This window comes from Bipolaris victoriae, assembly GCF_000527765.1.
Source record: "Bipolaris victoriae FI3 unplaced genomic scaffold scaffold_12, whole genome shotgun sequence".
NCBI classification, from domain to species: domain Eukaryota; kingdom Fungi; phylum Ascomycota; class Dothideomycetes; order Pleosporales; family Pleosporaceae; genus Bipolaris; species Bipolaris victoriae.
Genome location: NW_014575380.1, coordinates 284,395 through 307,361, shown reverse-complemented (window position 1 = coordinate 307,361; position 22,967 = coordinate 284,395). Strand labels below are relative to the sequence as shown.

Sequence of the window (22,967 nt, the reverse complement as noted above, 5' to 3'; positions counted from 1 at the left end):
GTTTGATTGACACCACATGCTGACTGTCTCTATTCTTATGGTCGTCACCACTATCTCAATCAAACTCACACGGATAATGACTCAATGTATATTGCATATCCTCTGTCACATACATGATATTGGCGCACAAAAACTCTTCAATCGTCTCGACCTTCATCATCCATACTACTCTCACGCCACAACGGGCTCTTCAGGGACAGTTCTGAGCTTTGCAGCAGCGTAACCCCCCTAAGCAGTTGACTTGCTGAATTGAATCAAGCGCTTGACACCAACCTATTCCAAAATTAGTACATGTTCTCAAAACGCCAATTCCTGGTATTCAACTTACCATCCAGTTGCTGCCCTCATCCGTCTTGTTAGTCATCAGCTCCGAGAAGATGGCAACAGCCGTGTCAAACTGCTTGGCTTGGATGTTGGCTGCCAATTCATTCATTTGCTGAATAGTGTCCGGCTTGAGAAGATCCTGGTTGTTAAGATGGTCGAACAAGATGTTAAGTCTCTTCTCAGTGTCGGCAACGTGTTGCCTGTACTGGGCGGGGGCTTTGCTCTTGACGCGCTGAAGCTCTGCATCGAGAATCTCATAGATTGGCCGAGCTTCATCGGGTATGTGTGATCGATCACCAGCAGCTTTTGGAAATTAGCAAAAATTGCTCAACTGTAGGTATAGTTTGATGGAGGAGAGTGGATTCATTGTGGTGGGTTAAAAGTCACTTACGATGCTTGGCCGCTACTGGGGCAGCACTTTGGGATTGTTCAGTCCTGGGCTGAGAATCAGGTCTTGGTGGACCTCCTTGAGGGGGTCCAGCGCGTGGGGGGCCTTGTGGAGGGCCTCTTGGTGGGGGAGCTGCGGCGGCAGGAGGAGGCGTTTGCTGGACAGGTGAAGGTGCGTAAGGCGATGCCGCGGGGGTAAATTGACCTGGTGGTGGTGCAATGTTGCGCGGCGGGGGCATCCCAGCCATTGGTCCTGGCGGAGCCGATGGCTGCGATCCTGGGGCGGGAGCATAGCGGTTCGAGGGTGGTGCAGCGGCTGTTGGAGGTGTGTATGGCGATGCTCCACGTTGTACTGGTGCTTGTGGTGGTGCCGCAAAACCAGCAGGTGGTGGAGGAGCATAGGTGCTAGCTGCTGGCGATGGGGCGTACTGACTTGGAGTGCCTGCTCGTGGAGGACCAGATGGAGGACCCTTTGGTGGTGGGGGTGGTGTTGACCTTGCTCCAGGGGAAAACGGACCTTGTGGCGGACCTGCCATTGGCTGCTGCTGGTTTGGGAATGGAGAGGCTACAGCATTCATCGGAGTACTGCGGCGTGACGCTGGTTTCGGCGGGCCAAAGTCTGGCGTATCGTTCCATGCTGGAATATGGCCTCTGTTGGCTGCAGGTACAATGGATGGAGAGTTGGAGAAGTTGCGTGGCGGAGGTGCGATTGGATTTTGCTGTGGGGTCTGGTTGAAGCCACCGTAACTTGGTTGGGGTACAGACGCCTGAGATGGCTGATAGCCAGCAGGGGTGTAGGCATTACCAGACGCTGCGCCCGCTGGCGCATACGGTGATCGTACGGCAGCTTGGGCTTGTTGCGACAAAGGATTGATTGGGGCGTAAGGCGACGCTCCCGGTTGTGTCTGGAGTGGGTTGGTTGGAGCGTATGGCGTCTGTTGAGGTGGTACCGGTGTTGCTTGGGCAGGTTGACCATACGAGGGAACCACAACCTGGCGTCGTCCGCTGGCAGTAGACTGAGTGGGCCTATGGGCACTTGCTGGTTGAGTTGTGGCCTTCCTTGTCGCTTGCTTGACACGATTTCTCGCCACATCTGCTGCTGGGTACTTTTCAGGGAGTAGATCCAAGTACCTCTCGGCAATCGACAACTGTCCATGGGCGGATGCGATATCAGCGTACTCGACGTACTTTGCGTACAAAGGCTCGAGTTTCCAGTCGGCATCCTTTTGCTGTTCAGTGTCCTTGAAGTCAGTCACCTTTCGGAAAATGGTGACCTTTTCAATAAACTCTTGCAGTGATCGCGCGTGGATAGAGAAACTGTTGTCGCTATCCGTCTTCTCAATGCTAGCCTTCTCATTTTCTTGCAATTCCTGCGCCCAGTTGACGACGACCTTCTCGAGCTTGGAACCAGCCAAGTAACAGAAAGATGCATCCTTGCGGTAGGCAACATTTCCCTCTGAGAAGGCCTCCTCCAGACGATCACCAAGGGCCTCGCACAGATCAGGGAAGTCGGCTTGGTCGGCAAATGTGCAGATGGTAGCCATGACTTCCTTCCAGTCTTTGAGATCAGCGTTGTACACGAAATCCCATAGGTTCTTTCCAACAACAGATGCAAGAAGGCGAAGATAGTTTGGCGCGTCTGCCTGCTTCTTGAAGTATGCAGCTTGTGCTTTGGCGATGCACTTCTCGCCACCGCAGATAGCGATCATGAAAGCATCTGACAGTCGGTTTTCCTTCAGACAAACGTCTAATGCCGCGTTGAAATCTCCTAGCATAAGACTGCGAGTGATCTTGGTATCCGCCTCCGACTCCGAGCCAGTGTAGATCTGGAAGGGATTGTTGGTCTTCGCGCCCTTGGAAGCCGCAAGGTCGGAGAGAAAGTTGCCCTCGTTGGTCGCATTATCGAAAAACGAGGCACCTTCGTCAGCATTGGCATCTGCATCGCCATTGGTCTTGTCTTCCGTCTTCTCCTCTTCCGTCTCTTCTTCTTTTTTATCGGAGAAGCCAAGGTACTCGATGAGTTTGCTGCGTGGGTTTTCTGAAATCAGCGTCTCAATTACGGTCCAGTCAGCCCTTTCCTCCTCGTTGGTTGCCTTTGATATTTTTGATTCACAGATTGAAGTGAAGTTACCCTCCTGTAAAGCCTTGTCGAACTCTTCGCTGGCTGTGCTGACTTCAGAGTCTACCGCAAAAGTCGAAATCGAGACCTTTGACTTGTTGTCAACGATGCCAAATCGTACCAACTTTCCACCGAAGCCAAAAGCCGCACCCGCTCTCCTCTTCAGCCATTTTGGGGGTGTCTTGAGCGAGAACGATGCGCCCTGGGGCTCTGCATGTGTCTGCGCAAAGAAATCCTCTCCCTCGGGTGCTTGGGTGGCTGCCTTCTTGTGGTCTGCAGCAGCGGTAGTGTTTTGTAATGTCTGGATCGCAATCTTGCCGTCAAAGGAGGCGGTTGCGAGGAGGTTAGGGTTCGCAGGGTTGAATCTCGTCTGGAAAGTCCAGTTGGTCACTACAGGGAATTCACCCAAAAGCTCACCAGTATGAGGGTTCCAAGCAATTGTCCTATTGTCCTTGCCGCAGGACAGGAGAAGGTCGCTGTCTTGTATACACCACGAAAGGGATAATACACCCTGATCGTGCGCTTGTAGGGTTTTCTCGGGCGCATTAGTATTGCGCAGATCCCAAACCAGTACAAGCGGGTTCTGGTCGGTTGGGATGGCAGTGGCCAGTCTCGTGGGCACATTGGGATCCCATGATACTGCGCTGACAGTCTTTCGCCCGTAGTGGTTCAGTGTGAGGTTCTCCTTCTTCAACTTGACATCCCAAACAGTGACAAAGCCACCACTGCTTCCAGTCGCAAGAATATGCGCAACCTTCTTGTTCCAATCCAATGCGGTGTACTCGTCGGGGTTGGCTCCAGCCTTGCCCAAGCGGAACGACTTGGATTCGTCGTCAATGTCGTGAATGAACAGTTCGCCTTTGGCGCCTGCGGATGCGAGGATGTTCGGCCGGAATGGGTTGAATTGTATCGCTTGGATTGGGCCAGTGTGCTTCTCGATCTGGTCAATCTCGGCTTCGTCACTGCACAAAGTCAGCTCTGCGTAATCACTCGCTGGGCTGAGAATGCTCTGACCCTTCACCTGCCCTTAACTTCTCCGCGTCCCATAGTATCAATACCCCGCTATCGAGCGCGCCCGCTATTACTCCATGGGGGTATTGTTCACTAGGTTGACTCCATGCAATGTCGTTAAATCTAGAGAAATGTTCAGTAGCTGCTCCATCTTTTGTAGATGCCATTGCCCATGTACCGTGATTCTACGCTTACAGTCGCAACTGGCTTGAGCTCAACGCCCTGCTCACTGTCGTCCAAGCCAAGTTCCCAAAGCTCTAGCTGGGTTTCGTTGGAGAAGTCGGCGTCTACAGCTCCAGCCTTTGTTCCAGTTGCAATGAGGGGCTGCGTTGGACCGGGCGACCAGGCAAAAGCGGCCGTCCGTGGGACTTCTCGTAGACGGACCATGACGGTGGGCGGTGCTTGCACCTCAATGGCGTCAGACTAGAGAATTGGGTAATTGACAAGCAACAAAACAAGGAACTGATGGAAATTTCTTGTAGAGCGAGACAAGACGTAGAAGTGGGAGAAAGGAGAATCGGAATTGTGTCAGAAGCGCGGAGTGAGATTCGAGGCAACGACGTGCTTCACCATGCAATCATCCACCTGTCCTTCCCTGGTCCATCGCGCGGGCGGCGCCCGATGTGTGGGTCCCGCTAAGTGGCCACGTGATATCGAATTTCCACTCAATCTCTACAACACGACTACTCTGTGAACCAGTATCGCATCGCACACCACATGCAACCATGTCCAACCTGTCTGATACTTCGCGACTAAAGGCCACAGTATTCGTCGGCGGGCTCGACCAAGCGGTAACACAACAAACGCTCTTCCACGCGTTCCTGCCCTTTGGCGACATTGTCGAGGTGAACCTTCCCAAGCCAGAAAACCAAAGCCAGGGCGAGCAGCATCGTGGATTTGGATATGTGGAGTTTGAAACTGCAGCCGACGCGGTCGATGCGATTGATAATATGGATCGGAGCGAGCTCTACGGATCTGTGATCAAGGTAGCGCCAGCCAAACCACAGAAAGATGCAAACGAAGGACTAGGCAGCAAGACGGCTATTTGGGAACAGGTACGTGTCTTCAATACAAGCATATTCGTGCGTCAACCGGTGCACTGACAAGAATGCAGGAGGGGTGGTTGGCGAAGCATGCTGTGAGTGAGGAGGACCGCAAAGCCAATGAGCAGGCCCAGGATGAGACAAATGGACCCATGGACCCCATGCAAGGCCTGGAGGGTTTGGATGAAGCTGGACCTAAGCCAGCATGAAGTCTGTTGTTTGGCTTGAATGAGGTGTCTAGTATGGTGTATGCCGGCGTTTGGGGAAAAGTGCATTTGATACCACATGCTATTAGAAGTAATTATTCAATCTTGATTTGAGCGATAACAACTACTACCAGACGTGCCAATCTTCACCATATGAGAAACAAAGGCATAGCACAAAGGAAATCCGATGCTTGATTTCTGAACTTGACAAGGACTCAGTCCCGTATGCTGTACCTATACACATGGCCGCTGGAGCCCTTCCAAGCCCGCCGATTCCGCCATTTCTGGAGACCTGTTCCAAGCATCTATTCCTGCTTGCCCTGCCTCTTGAGGCGGAGGGTCTTGTCGACCCAGAGTTTTCGGGTAATGGAGAAGAAGGCCATGACGATGGCGACGCTACACGTATATCAGACCACCTGTACAGTGAGTAGGTGATGCGGAAATGAGGGGCTTACCCGAGAACGACGACTAAGGAATGAGGTTAGCAAAGGATCCCTGCAAGCACCAAAAAGAGGGAGGGCTTCAACATACTAAGGGGCCAAATCTCCGTGGGGATGTTCTTAAGCTGGCGGAGACGCTGCGAAACGGTGTGGGCTGTTGCATTGTCAATTCAAGTTGGTTGCAGCGGCATCGAAAGCCAGGCTGTGATTGGCCTACCGCTGTGCTCCTCCTTCTACGCCTTGTTAGCAAGCCATTCGCCAGAATCAAGAGAAAGGCAAGAGAACGTACGGGGACGGGGCTGCGCAGGGCCATGGTCTGCCTCACGAAGAGCTGGGGGCTCTGGCGCATGGCCATCAACCGCGTGGGCTGCATTGCCATCATTCGCGATGGCTGCATGGCCATCATGCGAGTTGGCTGCATGGACAGGGCGCGGGTGGCTTTGAACATGGTTGGAGGATTGCTGTGTTTGCAATTGGGGTCGGGAGTGGAGAGTTGGCGTCGTCGCTGGGGATCGAAAGGGCTTCACGGGTTTCGTCACAGGCACGCTGAGAGCTCGCTCGCGGAGCTTGACTGCCCGGAAAACGCCGAGCGAATTGTGTGTGGACAAAGCGTCTCGGGTGGAATGATCGCAACCTCACAACTTCACCTCCGTCACCACTTTGCCCAACTACGCCTGCCATTGCCGCCCCACCACCTCGAATAACCCCCGACGCACTACCGCAATCATGTCTGACAACGGCGAAAACGGCGAGGAGCTAGTCACCAAGCCCTTCAAGTTCGTCACTGGTGAGCTTTTCCCGCTACTCTGCGCATCGCAGACACCAAGCTAACTCGTCCCTTCACAGCTGGTACGCCGATTTCGCAATCTCTCTATAGTTGAACCCCTGCCGAGGGCGGTTATCTGGAGCTCTGGGAGTGCAAAACGCGGTGCTAACAGACTTGGGCGCATATAGGCTTCGATGCCCGCTTCCCCAACCAGAACCAGACCAAGCACTGCTGGCAAAACTACGTCGACTACCACAAGTGCATCAATGCCAAGGGCGAGGACTTTGCTCCCTGCAACCAGGTGCGCATCCTTTGGAATCATGGGAAATGAAGGCGTGTACTAATAGATGGACGTAGTTCAAGTTGGCCTACAAATCTCTGTGCCCCAGCGGCTGGACATCGCGATGGGACGACCAGCGTGGTGAGTACCCATTATACTCCTTGCTTCATACGTGCCGCTTGCACCGACGTCTCCCTAGAGAGCCAGCAGCTGATATGTGTAATAGAGGCCGGAAACTTCCCCGTAAAGCTCGACCAGTAAGCGGCTCGCTCAGACGAGATGTAGCATGTAGCAAGTTTGTAGAGCAGGAAAAGGAAGAACCAGAGACTGGCATCTGCATCTTAGTGTTCTGTATCATAGAGATTGATATCAGCAATGCAGCTTGGGTTCGCATTATTCGCCACGGGCTATACTTCTACTCTCGTGATGTCATTGACTCCTGTGCTGTTTTTGGTCCCTCACTAGTTGATTGACAAACTGGCTAACACCAGACTCAATGTGCCTTTCAAAACTGATAAAAAAGCATACACACAAATATATCATGTAAGCAGCTACATCAAGAACAGCCGAGGCACTGATCCTCAAAGTATGGTCAGTGGAATTTATATATATATATATATATATATATATATTGGATACATTATCATTCAGTATCTGGAGGGGATATCTAAGGGTCAATCTATATGACGCAACTTTGGAAAAAAGGACCTTCAATTGGATGGAAGGGAACATGGTGACTCGCGGAGAGAGAGAGAGAGCAAATGAGAATAGGTACAGAGAGAAGACGAGAGTGATAGAGACAGACTGCCGCCCGTGACACAATATAGATATAAGGAAATAAGACCGTTAAATGCGAGGCTTGAGCGAGTGTAAAAAATCGTAAAGAAAATCGACAATTGCCGTGTCGACACGTGTTGTAGTGGAGGAGGGTTGGATGGGGTAGTCGAGGAGGTAGGAGAGTGCCTTAGTTCGGCCGTGCGTTGAATGCAAAGTTGCCCTCGTATGTTGGTCCTCTACAAAAGAGCAACAGATTCGTAGGCAGAGGAATATATGACATGTATGGCTCCGTACCGAGAACTGGCTCGTAGCGAGGGTTGTAATGTTTCAGCCCCCAATTCGGGTCGTCATTGCGGACCTCCTCTTGCTCTTCGGGTTCCTCCTGTAGTTGCTGCAGTTGCTCTTCCTCCTCTTCCTCCTCTGCAATTGCAGAATCGTCGCCGTGGGCGCTGTCCTGTCGCCAATGCTTTCCGGGATCCAGGATCTCGCCGATGCTAGCAAGCGACGTAGGCGCAGCTGCACGGGGTTGATAGCTTGCATCATAAACCTCGCGGGTCTCGGGGTTCATCAAGGTGTCAAAGGCAGCCTGTAGGGCTCGGTACTTCTTGGCATCGCTTGAAAAGTACACAACTCGTAACCGGCGATAGGCAGCCTTGACCTCGTCGGTAGTTGCCTTTGGGGTGATTTCCAGGATGGCGTAGTGGTCGATGGCATCTGGGCTTTCAAGGGCGGGGTCATACATGGAGTCGGGAGACGAGATAGGAGAAGCCATGGGTGTGCGCTGGGCAAGGATGACGGAAGCGTCCGAGACGTAGATGGAGGCTCGTTTGCTATGCTGGACTGCTGGCGAGTTGCTCGAAATGCTCATAGGCCGTGGCCGCTGGACTGCCTCGGACTGGTTGCGCTCGTGGGCGAATCTCTTCCTAGGCGAGGGGGATCGGAAGGGACTGAAGCTAGACTTGCACACTTGGTCGGAGGATGAGGGAGACATGGTAGAGTATGAGTTGATCATTATGAACTAGGCACAGCAGGTAGAGAGTGTGGAAGAATAATGGAGGGCTCGGATAACAATGCTCGACACTGTGTGTGCAGAGGGGGTGGTGGTGATGTTGTTGTGGTCAGGCCGAGTGCAGGAAAACATGAAAGCGCACGCCTTGTCTAAGACACGAGAGGGACAGGGCACAGCAGTAGCTGCGCGCAATGCAGGGGAACGTTGTAATCACCAGGGCGGCCAGAAAGTGGAGCCTCGCCGCAAGCTCGCGAAATGAGGATGTTGTGAATGGACATAATTTAATGATTAAGCTAGGGGGGTTAGGATGAAACGAAATACAGTTGCTGGGCTGGGTGTTTGGATGACTCTGACGCGTCAGTGCTGAGGGGTGAGGGTCCAGCTAACATTCGACCGGCGCTCGGTCTGCTCGGGCATGGCACGTGCTACCGTGATCACAACTGCAACTGCAATGCAACTGCGCGCCACACGGTTGGTGTGGGGATGCGGCTAGCGCCTTCATTACCGATGGCACCAACGCATGATGAGTGGCTCGTTGGCAGGGGGACTCGTCCATGCACCAATCACAGCCAAGATGCTCGTAAGTTTCGCACTAGATTGGCTAGATTAGACCTATTTAGAGTTCTCCCACTACTGACTAAGCGAAACCGCCATAATCGCCCCACTACGAATTAAGTACGATACTTTCGTCCCAGCACAGAGTAGGTAATAGCTCACCGTTGCCGTTGTCGTCGTCATCCTAAGCACAGGACCAGGCGGCCGACGACGATGACTGGCGGCCATGGCAAATAATGCAAAGAAGAGGAAGCACACTTCCACCACGGGCTCCGCCAATGCCCCCAAACGCGCCCGATTTCCCCAAAGACCCCAGCATGTCATCCCCGCGACGCCCACCAGCAACGCGTATCCCAATGGCGAAATCAACGTTGCAAATTTTCTCAAGTCGCACGAGAACGAAATCAAGTCGCTGGAAGGCGCCATCAAGGTAGCCAAGAACGCCCTGTCACGGCGCGCGTTCCAAGATGTCCCCAGGGAGTTGCGCAGGAGGACTGCGAGCCACAATCCCACACGTGTACCCAAGAGACTGCGACAACGGGCGCGACAGGAGGCCAAGGACGACAACACCCCAATCTCAAGAGGCACCAGCGGTAGCGGTATGGGCAAGGGCAAAAAGAAGCATCTGCGCAATGAGGGTCGGGAGAAAAGCAGGCAGAATTGGGAGAAGCGGGCAAAGAAGAGAAAGCAAGGCAATTGCGCAGCAACTCACACTCAGGATCACGATGGAGACACCACCATGGACCCTCCCCCCGTAGACGCCTCAAAGCCAGCACCTCCTCCAAAGACGAAGTCGAAACGCATATTCCCTGCCCTCGCAACTCCTCATACTCCTCCCTCGCGATTCCGTAGACGGCAAAGAGACAAGACATGGCTGCCTACACATCTATGGCATACGAAGCGCGCAAGAATGACAGACCCCAAAGCGCCTCTGTGGCGGTTTGCCCTCCCTCTGCAGCCAGCTGCCAAGGCATACCGTCTTACTCACAGAGCTGCAACTCAGCGCGGAGCCGTGGCCTGGGACATGAGTTACATGTCCACTATTAGTCTCCAAGGAACTGATGCCAGCCTCACAGGCTTGCTGAAGGGACTACACTTTGGTGCAGAAAGCGCAGAAGATCCATGGCAGAATAGAGGGAGAGCGAAGAAGTGGAGGCATGGCACCAGAACTTGGGAAGGCTGGATACACGAAAGAGAGGACAATCGTCTGAAGAGGATCGCCCACGTCACCATCGTCTGGTGTGTGGCAGAGTCGGAGAAAGACAAGAGGAGGGCATTCATTCGTGTGCATCCGAGTGCTTTCTTGACACTCTGGAACGAGGTCATCAGGGCTGCCAAAGTACAGAAGCCACCAGTTATCGTTCAGGATGCCCGCTTCGAGATTGGCTCCATCGAGATCATGGGTCCTGCTGCAGCAGAAACTCTCTGTTCTGTACTTCATCCCACATCCTCTTCTTCTGACACAGATGCCGGTGCTCCACAGTCACTGTGGCCTTTGCTAGCCCTGGTAACAGATGTTGCTTCGCTGCCAGCGGGCGCGCTGCTGGCATTTGACATAACAGACCCTCGGCTCCGCGACCCTCCTTCGACGACACCAACAGCACAAGATCAACAGTCCATGACGATTCTGACCGAAGCACTAGCAACCTGGCCAATTGACCAGACGCAAAAGGCCGCGGCAGTATTCAACACGGACGCTAGGCTGGCCGCCCAGCGAACCATGCCATCTCAAAAATCCATCAATCGCCGAAGAAGCGCGTGCACACTTGGCGAAGACCTTGAGGCGCACCCGACGGACCCAAAAATACCGGCCCTCGTATTTACGTCACGAGAGAGCAGGTCGTGGACAATACTGCTTCCGTGGAAATGTGTTACGCCGGTATGGAGACAGATGATGCGCTACCCCGTCTCCACGGGCGGGAATCCGCGGTTTGGCGGCTTGAAAGAGCGACGACAAGTCGACTTTGAGCGATCAGTACCGCACTTCCCCTACGATTTCCCCAATACAGATGCTGGCTGGGCCTGGGAACTGCATACGCGACAATGGAGGAAGCTCGAGTGGACAAAGCGCCCAAAGGGTAAGCGGATAGAGTGGACCACCATCGATCTTGGCAACGGCAGGAAGGGTGAAGTGGGAGAGCCCTGGGCTTGTGAATGGTTGCGACTCTTGCCATCAACGCACAATACTGCCGACTTCTCACATCAGCGATCGGAGGAAGGGTATACTCCACTGCGTCAGCTGTCGTCTGTTCAGGCAAAAAAACTTGTGGATGGACATCTTTTGGTTGACAGCCGGTTACTATCAACCTGCGTCTTCGCTGTAAAGATCACAATGATACAACGTGGTACTCCAACAGAATGCGCTCGTATCTACCGGCTGCCTGCAGACGCAGAGCTGCGAAGTAAATGGGTGTCACTAATGCCACTTGGTGAAGACAAGCGCATGCTAAACAAGAAGGGATCTCGGCCTAGCGATGTCAAGCCTAGTGGTAATCCGAAAAGGCAGCTTGCAAGAAGACTACTCGAACCGTCAAAATTAGACCAGGGCCCGCCCAGAGCCGGTGAGGAGGACTACCCCTTGGTTCCCGACGAGGGGGACCTGGTTGGCTTTGTCACCACGGGCAACTATAACCTCGCAGAGGGTATGCCGACTGCTGTAGCCAACCTGGCTGTGGACAGGATGCTGAGCCTTGTGGGGGCACAAGGGATATCGCCGTCGGATCGCATGTGCATTGTAAGACCAGCGGGCAGTAGCATTGGTCGGTTAGCGAGATGGGAAGTGAGGTGAAAGGCACCAAGTATTACTCTAAATAGATATATATTTATAGGTGCGCGAAGAATGGATAGCATTGGTTTCCTGTTGGAACCGTTGGGAATATAATATTATGCGCTTTACATGTCGGTCGTGTGCGTAATGGGGGTGGGGTAGGGCAGATAGGTTCGCAATGGGCTGCATGGGGAGTGCATTGCGCTAAACCGGGCCCGGGGACAGGGGTACTATGGGTAACTCCCGCGACTAACGCTAACGTCTCAGTGTATCTATGTCCGTTCATGTGCCGTGCCAGCGCTTCGTCTCCCCAACACGCACCGTCGACGGCGAGCAAAGAGTGACAGAGCGAGAGAGCGCGCGCGATATGTCTGAGGACCGGCTGGCAGACGACCAGGCCGAGGGCATCGCCTCTGCAGTCGGACTGCCGTCGGACGCGCTGACAGAACTGGTATGATGGTCTCCACCCATAACCCGCCTCCTCTGTTATGCGTCCTTGACAAAGTCATTGCGTCCTGCTAATATTGTCGCAGACGACGGATATATTGGACGAACTACTGAGCAACATCGTCTATGGCACCGCGCTATCATGTCACCGGTCCGAGAAGCTGCTCCGCATGCAGTCGGCTGCCACCCAGGCCGAATCAATCGCCCTCGCCAACCTCGAGCCGCAGTCGCAGAAGCAAAACACCAACGGCGCCACAACAATTCCCATCGCAGAGACCCCAGCAGCGAAATATGAGAATGGGCGCGTATTTCTCAAGGGGAATCCGCTCAAGACGACGCCTGAGATAATATGTCCGCATTGCAAGCTGCCGCGCCTCATGTACCCCATCATGGGCAAGGGCATGCAGAACCCTGATTTGACCAAGGAGTACTGTATGCTCTATCCCTGGGTACAGAGATCGGGTCACGATGTCTACGGCAACCCGTTTCCTACCGACATGGCCAAGAGCAAGAAGGAGCGCGAGCTTATTAAGCAACAGCAAAAGAATGCTGAGAAAGAGAGCGTCGGCACACCCGGATCGCAAGACACAGATATGGCCGGTGGCGACACCAAGGAAATCAAGCTCAACACGGGCGGCAAGCCAGCTTCGTATATTCCATGGCACACCTGTCCAAACTGCAAGCGCAGTTTGCTCATCACGCGATTCGCACAACATTTGGAAAAGTGCTTGGGTATAAGTGGGCGACAGAGTTCACGAAATGCAATGGCAAAGCTTGTAGGACAAAATGGCTCAGGTTCGGGTGTTGGCAATACGCCACTCGGAAGCCGAATGGGCACACCCGCACCCGGTTCTCAGGACGTCCCAGCTCCAAAAACCAGCAGCAAATCTAAAGGCATCTCGCCTACCAAGAAACTCGCTGCCGGCGACGATGCAGACGCAGACGAACTCGGCCTAGACAATGATACACCCGAGCGTCGCAAGATCAAGAAAAAGAGCTCATACATCAAGAAGGCCGACCGAGATAGATCTACAAACGGTAGCGGCGGTACCCTCAAAGTCAAGCTCAAGACGGGTAGCAGACCAGATCTCGACCGAAAGCACAGCGAAAACAGCGAGAGGGGCGAGGGTAAGAGAGATCGCGACGCAGACGACGGCGGTGATTCGCCCAAGAAGAAGAAGATCAAACTCAGCCTGGGCGGCGGCGGCAAAGACAGGAATAGGATGAGTGCTAGCGTGGAGCCGGCGAATGCTGCGTCGCCCGAGTAGCATCAGACGCCCAAGCATGCAAGCAGATACAGTGCATGTATCTCCGGCCATGCGAGAGTGTTGTGTAATGAAGGTGTAACATTGTACTATCAAATGGGGTGGGGCTAAAGCATCTCAGCGGCGTTTTCCGGGTTTCTTTTTTTATTTGTCTTCTCTGGGGAAGAAATGGACTTAGGCTATACCAAGGCACGGGAGAAGCGTCGAGAGAATCATCGACCTATGGGCGTTTTTTTCTATGTCAATTTTTCTTCTAGTTTTATTTTCAGTTGCTAAATGTTATGAGAGCTCTTCTGAGTCGAGTGGATGCCATGTATCCATTTTTCATCTTTTTTTTTGTCAGATTCTTGTAGTCTGCTGGTGAGTAATTCTGTTCTTATCTTCTTTGTGTGATCTACTTCGCGCTGAATCCAATGTGAATATATGGCTTTGTATGACTTGAATTGTTTGATTTGACTATATTGATGGACATGTACGACGGAAGATCGTCTTGCACGTACGTGCTCTATCATGTAGGCATTGCAATCCTGCTTTCTAATATGACTTTGCAATTCATTGATGTGCCTTTCTCTACCTGGATATTAAACGATATGCTTTCCAGTTACCACGCGTGAAACATACGGTCGTTGAGCCTCATGTAATGGCAACTTCGAATCTCTCACCCTCTAAAACCAAAAAATAACTCCCAGATACGGAGACCATCTCAGTATTAGAATCAACTTCTTTGAAAGTCTCGAGACGCAGAGAGGAGTTTTCAGGTTTCAGCACTGAAGAAACTTTCTTAACATCTCCTTGACTGACTATTGGACCAATTTCTGAGCCAAAAGTACTCTATGTAGCCATTTCAGATAGCCCGTACCAGCTAACACAGATCATCAAGTAATGGCAATTTCGACACAAGTATCGCAGAGGAAATTTTTAGCTCCGGGAAACGCAACCAGTTAATGGAAGCATATGAACTTGCGTCCATCACGGGGATGGATATCAATCTGAGATGGAGTTCAATACCAATTTGTCCAATGTTAGGAGGCCAAGCTGTAGGGAGAAAAAAAAGAGAAAAGCAGGTAAAACAACATGCGCATTCCAAACACCGATATCACAGATTGTAAGCGTGTTTTTTGAATTGCCATGATCTTCCTCACCGATAATAACCCTGTGGTTTCAATAGAACATCATGCTACTTTCTTTATTTTCCGAAAAAAGGAATCATATACTCACCGCTCTAAGCCACATGGGCAAAGCACAGCTTCAGGACGTTTTAACCTTCTGAGGTTGTTCTCGCAGCTGGAGCAGCGGAACGGTCGGATATTTTACTGACAGGGCTGCCCTGCCTCAAGCTGAAGGATGACAAGCACTCACACCTCGGTATTCGAACTCGGGCATTGGTCTTCTTGTAGGATGTTACACATGGCGGATACTCGGAAAAGTATGCCTGCCAATAAACGATACTTGGTCGGGGGGGGGGGGGGGGGGTTGCATATTGTTGGAAATGGCATTTCGCAAATTCTACATGGGATTGTCCACATTAGGCATGTGTATGCGTAGGATGTTGGATGTTTACGCAAGTTCCAATACGCATGAAGATCTCTCGGTGCCATTGAGTGGGGGGAGTAGCAGTAGCCATGGCGTGAGCGGGTCAGTGTGTGAGACGGTCCCTTCCACTTTAATAATTTACGACAAATGACGCGTATGTTGGTGTTCAAGATGCAATGACAGATTACAACGATGCTATGAAAAGCGGATAATATAACTATGTCTTATTGAGACAGCATGTGTGCCGGTCACATGGACGGACAAAAAGGGGAGCCAGACAAAGTCTCAGACGTCTGGGATTGAGATGCAGGCTTGTAATACTCAGACACCAATAATTCATGAAAATCGAGCACGATTTCTAGAACTCAAGGATTTACAGATTGACCTGGAGGTGTGCGACCACATGATCGAATGCCTTCGAGAGGACTGGAGTCCATGTACTTAGCATGACCATATAATGGTTCTGTGGCGGCAATCGTGGAACTATGTAGGGTAGGTTGAGATCGGAAAGACGATCTGGGCATCTATCAATCTAGCGGATACAAAGTCTCAAACCCTGTCAATCTACGATCCAGTGTGATAGCTGTTCGAGGCGTCCAGCGATGACTTGACCCTATTCGTTAGCCCAGACGTCGGCTGCGATCCTTCCCTCCGTGGTATTTTCTCGAAAACGCGGATGCGACCCGCCATCAAGGTTCAGCCGTGTCACAGGGCTTGCCTTGGTTGCGGAATCTTGCGAGCTGAATATTGGATGACGAATGTCAGGCGGACCCGCTCATGTCGCAGTGCAATTACAAGTCACGATCAAAGGAGTGTGAAGACAACAGTAGCCGACGACGGAGTCTAGACTGGTGTTCTGAGCAAAGTTTACCAGAGGTCGCAGCAAACGAGATGGGATCATCGCGCATTTCCTGCAGATGGACTAGCGCGAACCATCGTCACTGCTTCGCGAGAGTCTCTTTTGCTTTCTTCCCCCTTTTATCTCACACATCTTGGCCAAAGTCAAAGCATGCCGCTCGCAACACGCCGTCGCACGTCATGCCAGCACCACAAACAATAAACTATCCGTATTTCACGCTACCTCGGCACCCGCCTGCAAAGTGATGGAAAAAAGGATAGAAAAAGAAATACCCTTGTCAACATCAACACCAAGCCACGATTCGGCAGCAGGTCAAAATCGCACCACACAGCTGGCGTTTAGTCATGTCCTTCTGAATCAACACCGTGGTTCCTTGTTCATGCCCGTCTTTTTTTTTTACTAATCAATACTATTTACGTAGTCAGTCAGCGGTCACCTCCCTTGTTGACGCTTGTCAGCCCATTTGGCCACAGATTATCTCTCGTAAGAAGGACCTAGTAAAAAAGAAGGGATACGTTGGTGCGGCTGTCGCACACGATGTAAGGGTGTGAACAGAAATGCAGGATGAGGGGGGCTAAGACGTTGGCCCGTGCAACCAGCGCCTGCGTTCCAAGTGTCTTTGCTTTTTTTGCCTTTACTCTATTGCCCGACTCGTTGCTAACGACAAGTCTTAATCATGTCTGGTCAATACTTCTGGTCAATGGTGGGGGGGGGGAGGGACGAAAAGCAAGCCAGCTTACTTTGACTCTCACTCCTGCTCCCCCACTACCAGCATCACTTTCCCCCCCCCTCTCTTTTTCTCTCTCTCTCTCTTCCCAATTTTCGTTATCATTTTTGCTTCCCCCTCAATTATTTGAAGAGTCTCTTTTCCTCTGCTTTTTCTGTCTCGGCATAGAGCCATCATTGCTTTCCGGGGTAGGCAAGTTACTTTTTCATCCTATCGCTTCGTTAACGTCATTACCGTCACTGGATCGTGGCTGCTTTGTGGGTCTCGTCACGAGGGCATACATAACGATTAGCAGCTCGCTAATCTGGACACCCTCTCCTGGTTCGAGCTACTAATATTCGGATCGTACCCCGGCTTTTAATCGTACACCTGGTTCCGCCTTGTTCCCGTGGAGTTGTGATGCCGTTCCGGTAATGTTGCGAGGGGTTTGAAAGATTGGCTTCGAACGAATTGGAGAGCCATTGTGCAGCGCACCAGAGGGATCTAATCAGCCATCGTGTTGTCGTCGATTGCAGAACCGTCGACCATTACAAAGGGAAGAGCGCCTTACAGAACGCTACACCACTCTTTACCACAGGACAACGAGATCTTTGGACTGAAGGCCTCTCATAGAAGGCATCCAGCCTGGTTCTCTCACCTACTATATTGATTACCAGACACTATCTTGTCTTTAAGTATCAAGACATACGAGTTCTCGAAATCAACCCACCGACCTGAACATGTGTTACATCGTCTATACCATACACGTGTGTAACCACTGGATCCCCCAACCGCAGCCCAACAATGGGCCTATACTGCGAATCTGCGACGAAGCCGAAAAACTACGGTTGGGCCACCCATGCCCCGAGACTCAGCGGGAGCACAAAGTCAACAACCGAAGTCAGGGGATGTGTACAGGGTGTATGTGGAAAAAGGTTAGCAAGTAAGAGGAGCCTAAAAAAAGCGTGCCTGCATAGAGTTCAAGAGTCCATTTACGTGGTGGTTGTGGGAAAGACGAGATATGCGGGGACTGGAGGGTTTGACCTGGAAGCGCGACCAGGGGCCCAGCAACGGGGGCGGCGGATAGGACGGAAGGGATGGACGGCGGAGGGCACGCACGTACTACGCGGGGGACTGAAACCTCAAAGGGAGACATTCTCGGGAAGACTTGGGTGAAAATCTACTTTACGGCTTTTTCAAGACAAGGCGCCAGGCACCAACGCTCAAAAAAACATTAGTCGACCGACAAAAGGCCGTGTAAAGTCGACACAAGGCCTCTTCCCCCTACAAGAGGGAACCTGGAAAGTGAGCAAACACGTGCACCGGGCTTCTCCGATCAGCCATGGATGCGATGCCCACATTTCCTGAGAGACACAACCAAAAGGCCCGAGTTGTGGTTTTCGGTCCGATGGGCAACAAAACATGAAATGTCGTTTTTTTCTCTTCCTTTCTCCCGTTTATCCTAACCAGGCTAGGAACGTTTGGCGATTCGTCTCGGTGTTTTTTTTTGAGTGATTGGGGGGCGGGTTTCTTTTCCGGAGGGAGGAGGGGGAAGAAGTTCTGTTCAGCCAGAAAAGGGATAGCCACAAGGCACCATACGCACCATACGCGCGTGTTATATCCCCCCCAACTGTATTATTTTGTTTCCTCCACATGACTTGTACTCTTTTGTTTCTTTTCTTTCTTTATGATTTCAATAGTACAATATCTCCACTCTCCGTGTATGTCTCCTTCTGGAAGAAAAAAAAAACTCGGATCGATATGCGGTCCGTGGTATGTAATTAGTCACAACCATTACTTACACCGAGCATTATGGTATTGTAATTTGTCTTGTGTTATGTGCTTGCCTCATGCGATCAAAAGTCAGGGTATCGTGACATGTTTAATGCGTTTCAATGTACGCGTTGTATTGCCAAGGATGAGCAAGATGCTCGACACAATACGATCGACTTTGCGACTCATGTTGGAAGGGCATCGAGTCGGACCCTCCCTTCGCCCTCCCCCCCTCCCCACTTTTGTTTGATCATCGAGCCGAACGCTTGAAAAGTAGAGACTGGCCTTGCAACAGGTGCGTCAAGCGTTTGAGAAGCCCTGGACAGGACAGACGCAACGCATACTATGTGCGTGCAATAGCCGGCAGATACGAGGTTGGTCGTGACGCTCTAGTATGCAATTGGGACAAAGCCGGCCTTGGGTTCAAGCGTCATCCGCAATGCACATGCATATTATGTACCTGTGTAAGTACAGGGTATGGGGGGGGGGAAGTTGTGGGAACTTGGGTGGGATGGGGTTTGGTAAAACCGGACCATACAAAACGGATCCCAAGGTGCCAAGGTTACGTACGTAAAGGGACCTTGTTGACTTTCCCGTTGTGGTATATTAAAAACGATTACTCAAAGATAAGCAAAACGGCAAAGAGGGTGCTGGAAAGAGATGGAAATACAGGTATTGAGAGAAAGTAAGGCTTTAAGGTTTCGGGGATCAAGGCATGGCACATGTCAGCACTAAACATGGGAGAGAGACGAGTTTGCTTTAATCTCATCTCAACGGTCTGCTACCGCTAAAGGGGAAGGGGGGAAGGAGATACATAGATACCGCGCGGCACGAACGGATAGCTAGCGCAGTATGCCTCGAGTCGTTAGGTTGGCGAGGAACCCTTACTACTCCTACTTGTTCTACCAGGTTCCGTCGTCACCTGTCAGTCGGACTAGGGCTTACCCCGGAATTCTTTCCACATTTTTTTCTTTCCAAGTACACAGCCATTGACTAGCCCGGTACGTACAGGCTTTGAATGTCACTGCCTTTTGTCATAAAGCTTAGTTTGGTCGCTACGGGGCTAGGGACGTGAACGAAGTGCAACATGTTTAAATGGGTTCCAGAATATAAGGTTTCGATTCAGCCTTGAAGCGGACTTGTCCTCATTTTCGAAGGATTCGAGGCCCCCATTGGTTCATGCCCGCCATATGTGATTGAATTGATTGCGGCGGTTGGTGGATTCTAAAGATTGACTTTGCTGGGTCATGTAGCGGCTTTGGGCCACGCGCCAACATGGATCAGGGCCGTTATTTCTGTTGTTGCACATTGTAAAACTTCTGGAAATATCTTGTGCATTCCCATGTAGAAACAAAATGGACACGTCAGCAGGCTTTGAGCAGACAAAGACATATCCCGCGATGGTGTACACATTGGAGCGCATCATGACGTTATTGTCCCAGAGGCTTTGCCATCGGATCGGGAACCAAGCGGGTATACGCCGACATAGTACCTTTGCACTACGCGTAACAACAAGGTGGTAGCGAAAGTGCCGGATCAGCCACCGAAGCTGGGCGCTTGGGATTCTGCTTTCTTTTCTTGGCCCAGTCAGCCTAGAGGCCGCATGGTTGCTAATGCAACCCATTTTCGACCCCGGGCAATGTCACCGGGAGGAGCGTATGGTCCCACCTGTGGTCGCAGGGTTGCTCCGAGATCTTGCCGGCCCTGGCTGTGGCTGCGCCCACAACAGCCCCCCAAGTCATCAGCTTCAGTGCACAGCCAGGTTGCACATGATGCAGGACGGGCGTGGTGTGGGAGCGGGAGGGGCGGGTGGACCATGGGCAGTGGGCGATGATGGCGATAATGATAGAATTTGCTCTTGTCTACCACGGCATCGCGTACGAAGCGAGAAAGCGGGGACTCTCACTGCATGATGCGCCTTCCCGTTTATTCGAGTGTATGCGTGTGGCAAGTCATTGCCCGGTTGCTTGGACAATGACGGACGCAGGGTGGGACGATAAGTGGGCAGAGGAAATGCTTGTCCCTTGCTGGACCAGCAGCGAATGCAGCAAAATGTGGACCAGCAAACGAGTCGTCTCCCTCTTGCCTCTCCATTGCATCGTCATGCGCTACCTGTCAGACAACGGCGCTTTCCAACCACTTGCATGTCTCGCCCACGCGGGGTCTGTCGATCGCCCGCATTAGCCGCCTGCATTCTCTCCCGGAAAGTGTTGCAGAGGGGGAGGACATACGTAAGTATGTACTTAGTACATGCTTAGATGCTCGCGTGTAGGCAGTAGTACTAGTAGAGTAAGCAGCCAGAGGGAACAGAGTTACCGGGTCCTGGGGGGTACCAGGCGGGACCGTTGTTAATGAATTTAGATCTGCATGGGATGACTGTTGCTCCCGCACCGCTTATAGTAATATGGCCTAGATTGGGTGTCGAGCTTGCACTGACGCATGGCTGCAAGCAGTCAAGCGTGGTATGACGGTTCGGTATCCCACACTGTATGAGGGGGCGGATAGCAAGGATAGCGGTAAAGGGGGAGGGGATGTTCACGGAATCCCGCTGAGGAGGAAAAGGAGAATTGGCTAAATAGGCCAGACGCGGTAGGCATCTGGGCGCCAGTATGCAGCCGTGTGGGCGCGGTATCGCATCCATCCGCGTTATTGATAGTGGGATTCCGTGTTGGCGGCGGCTTGTTGTGCGGCTATGTTTGCTTCTGGTGGGCTGGGGAAGGTCCAATGGGCTAGCACTGGCACAGCACAACAAGCAGCAGAAGCAAGCTGGGGCCAGACTCGTCAGGCAGCCCTCAGGCTCACGACAGTGACATGGCTGGGATAAAAGCATGGCGCCAGGATGAACGCAGCAAAATCTCCGCACCGGCAGCCGCCTGCTGGGGCGCCGCCAAGACGAGGCTCGCTCCTTCCACAAAGCCCACGCAGCTACTGCCGCTTCAAGAACGACGCCCAATTCAACGCGACGCCTCAACTGCCCTCCCGCCTCAGCCACTCACCCGTGCCGTCTACTTGCTACTATACTGGCCATGCCATTGACGACAGGGGCTACTTGGGCCACGATGCGGGTAGGCCAATGCAGTGTAGATCTGAGAGCCTCGTCATCGATGCATCGGTTCGTCTTCACCGATGGCTGGTTTGGCACGTCAAAAAGAAAGAAAACATCCGGCACGCGCCTTGTTCAGAACTGGACCGGATCATCGCAACAACACAATGGGATTGAGAACTGGTGGTGTGGTTGATCTCTCCATGTTTTCATCTCTGTACGTATGTACTTGTGTGTGGTATACTACATATGACGGAGCCGCTAGGAAAGGACCTTCATCTCCGCATGTACCTGTTGACTACTTACGTACATATGTACTATGTACACACGTTCAGGAGGCAGACAAAGTTCGTTTCTTAGTAATCGGTTGATGCAGATGATATTTCGACTGGGAGAGCCTTACAAGGCAGCAGGGCGGCAGGGAGAGAGACTTGGACGCGTCATGGGCGTCAACAACAGTCATGGCAAGCATGGTGCATAGCCTCCGACCAACGCGACCACTGTGGCTCTGCGCCCAGTACGCTTGATTGGTGATGCGAGCAATGGCAGCTCGCTCTTGAGCTTCATGGTTGCCTCGTACAGAGTCGAACCGGCAGAGTTTCACACGCATGTCATGTCAATGGCTGATGCCGGGCCTGCTGCCATTGGCCAGATTTTGCGTTTGCTGCCAGAAAGGTCTATTCCGCCTGCTCGCGATGAAGATGACATAAGACGAACATTTATCCGTATTATGGTCAGAGTATATTTCTGCATCTTGGCATCTGGCCGCACCCAACCTGTACATGTATACATACACTACCACCATATCGCCCTGTAGAGATAGACGTCGGCATATCGGCACATCGGCACTCTGGATGGGGGTGGCCATTACTATAGCGGCCGAGGCGCTATCACAGTCTTGTGTAGAGTACCGGGCGGTTGGGATCGACATTTGAATGTATAGCGTGTATGCACACAGTACTTAGAGTAGCAGTACATTTGCAAGCTAACCGGCATCTACTCAAGCACCAGCAGCCAAAGCCTAAACTGCAAAGCTTGTGTGGTTGCTTGTCCGAGCATTTTCGGCTTCATCGACGGCAGGCATGAAACAAACTCTAAGCGTGTTTCGTATCCGCCTTACAGCTATAGTGAGTGCTAGTAGGAGATGTATCTAGGGACTGTAGGATGGACCAGCCATTGGGCGCCGTGGCCGCAACGGGAGTGGGAGTACCCTTGGTAGGTCGAGATTGTTTCAGAGCCAAAGTATGGCATCGGACGTGCTCCAAAGTCACTGGACCTTCCGCATTCGTGGCTCACAGAATGGGGGGCGGCTCGCTAACCGGCACGGCTTCGCCCCTGGGCCCACACCGCTTAGGTAAGTTTCACGTGGCTGCGGTTCTCTGCCCCAAGCCCAGACGCGCTGAGTGGCGTTTTTTGCGGGCCGATGTCCTTTCTGGTCACGCCTCTCCGTGCCACCCCAGCGTCCACCAGTGCGGCGCGCCAGTCCTGTTCATACATAGTCCATCGTATGTAAGTATGTAAGTAAGTCGATACCTACAGATAAATATGGAGACATGTATGCACGTACGTGCGCCTCGCTCGCCTTGTCCACTGCGCCTCTGCGGAGGAGGGGGGGAAGGGCTGCAGGCTGCAGGCTGCAGGCTGGAGGCCGCCCAGC

At 52.3% G+C, this 22,967-nt stretch overlaps 7 protein-coding genes across 7 annotated transcripts; 4 read left to right on the top strand and 3 right to left on the bottom strand.

Moving 5' to 3' along the window:
* Positions 1–228: 228 nt before the first annotated feature.
* COCVIDRAFT_89502 (hypothetical protein) lies at positions 229–4,228 on the bottom strand (the record flags this gene model as incomplete). The annotated part of the gene is made up of 5 exons (XM_014704902.1): positions 229–273; positions 329–627; positions 716–3,792; positions 3,845–3,964; positions 4,020–4,228. The coding sequence occupies 5 exons, from the start codon at positions 4,226–4,228 to the stop codon at positions 229–231; spliced, it is 3,750 nt and encodes a 1,249-aa protein (XP_014560388.1).
* A 338-nt stretch (positions 4,229–4,566) lies between these two features.
* On the top strand, positions 4,567–5,093 carry COCVIDRAFT_89539 (hypothetical protein; the record flags this gene model as incomplete). The annotated part of the gene is made up of 2 exons (XM_014704901.1): positions 4,567–4,896; positions 4,956–5,093. The coding sequence occupies 2 exons, from the start codon at positions 4,567–4,569 to the stop codon at positions 5,091–5,093; spliced, it is 468 nt and encodes a 155-aa protein (XP_014560387.1).
* Positions 5,094–5,395: 302 nt separating this feature from the next.
* On the bottom strand, positions 5,396–5,978 carry COCVIDRAFT_89586 (hypothetical protein; the record flags this gene model as incomplete). The annotated part of the gene is made up of 5 exons (XM_014704900.1): positions 5,396–5,486; positions 5,546–5,558; positions 5,622–5,684; positions 5,748–5,763; positions 5,820–5,978. 5 exons carry the CDS (start codon positions 5,976–5,978, stop codon positions 5,396–5,398), a joined length of 342 nt encoding a protein of 113 aa, XP_014560386.1.
* Positions 5,979–6,256: 278 nt separating this feature from the next.
* On the top strand, positions 6,257–6,837 carry COCVIDRAFT_89671 (hypothetical protein; the record flags this gene model as incomplete). Its single annotated transcript, XM_014704899.1, has 4 exons — positions 6,257–6,317; positions 6,485–6,597; positions 6,654–6,717; positions 6,803–6,837. The coding sequence occupies 4 exons, from the start codon at positions 6,257–6,259 to the stop codon at positions 6,835–6,837; spliced, it is 273 nt and encodes a 90-aa protein (XP_014560385.1).
* A 703-nt stretch (positions 6,838–7,540) lies between these two features.
* Positions 7,541–8,344, bottom strand: COCVIDRAFT_34620 (hypothetical protein; the record flags this gene model as incomplete). The annotated part of the gene is made up of 1 exon (XM_014704898.1): positions 7,541–8,344. The coding sequence occupies one exon, from the start codon at positions 8,342–8,344 to the stop codon at positions 7,541–7,543; it is 804 nt and encodes a 267-aa protein (XP_014560384.1).
* Positions 8,345–9,143: 799 nt separating this feature from the next.
* COCVIDRAFT_34618 (hypothetical protein) lies at positions 9,144–13,399 on the top strand (the record flags this gene model as incomplete). The annotated part of the gene is made up of 3 exons (XM_014704897.1): positions 9,144–11,640; positions 12,026–12,135; positions 12,218–13,399. 3 exons carry the CDS (start codon positions 9,144–9,146, stop codon positions 13,397–13,399), a joined length of 3,789 nt encoding a protein of 1,262 aa, XP_014560383.1.
* A 3,835-nt stretch (positions 13,400–17,234) lies between these two features.
* COCVIDRAFT_89467 (hypothetical protein) lies at positions 17,235–17,441 on the top strand (the record flags this gene model as incomplete). Its single annotated transcript, XM_014704896.1, has 1 exon — positions 17,235–17,441. One exon carries the CDS (start codon positions 17,235–17,237, stop codon positions 17,439–17,441), a length of 207 nt encoding a protein of 68 aa, XP_014560382.1.
* Between the last annotated feature and the right edge of the window lie 5,526 nt (positions 17,442–22,967).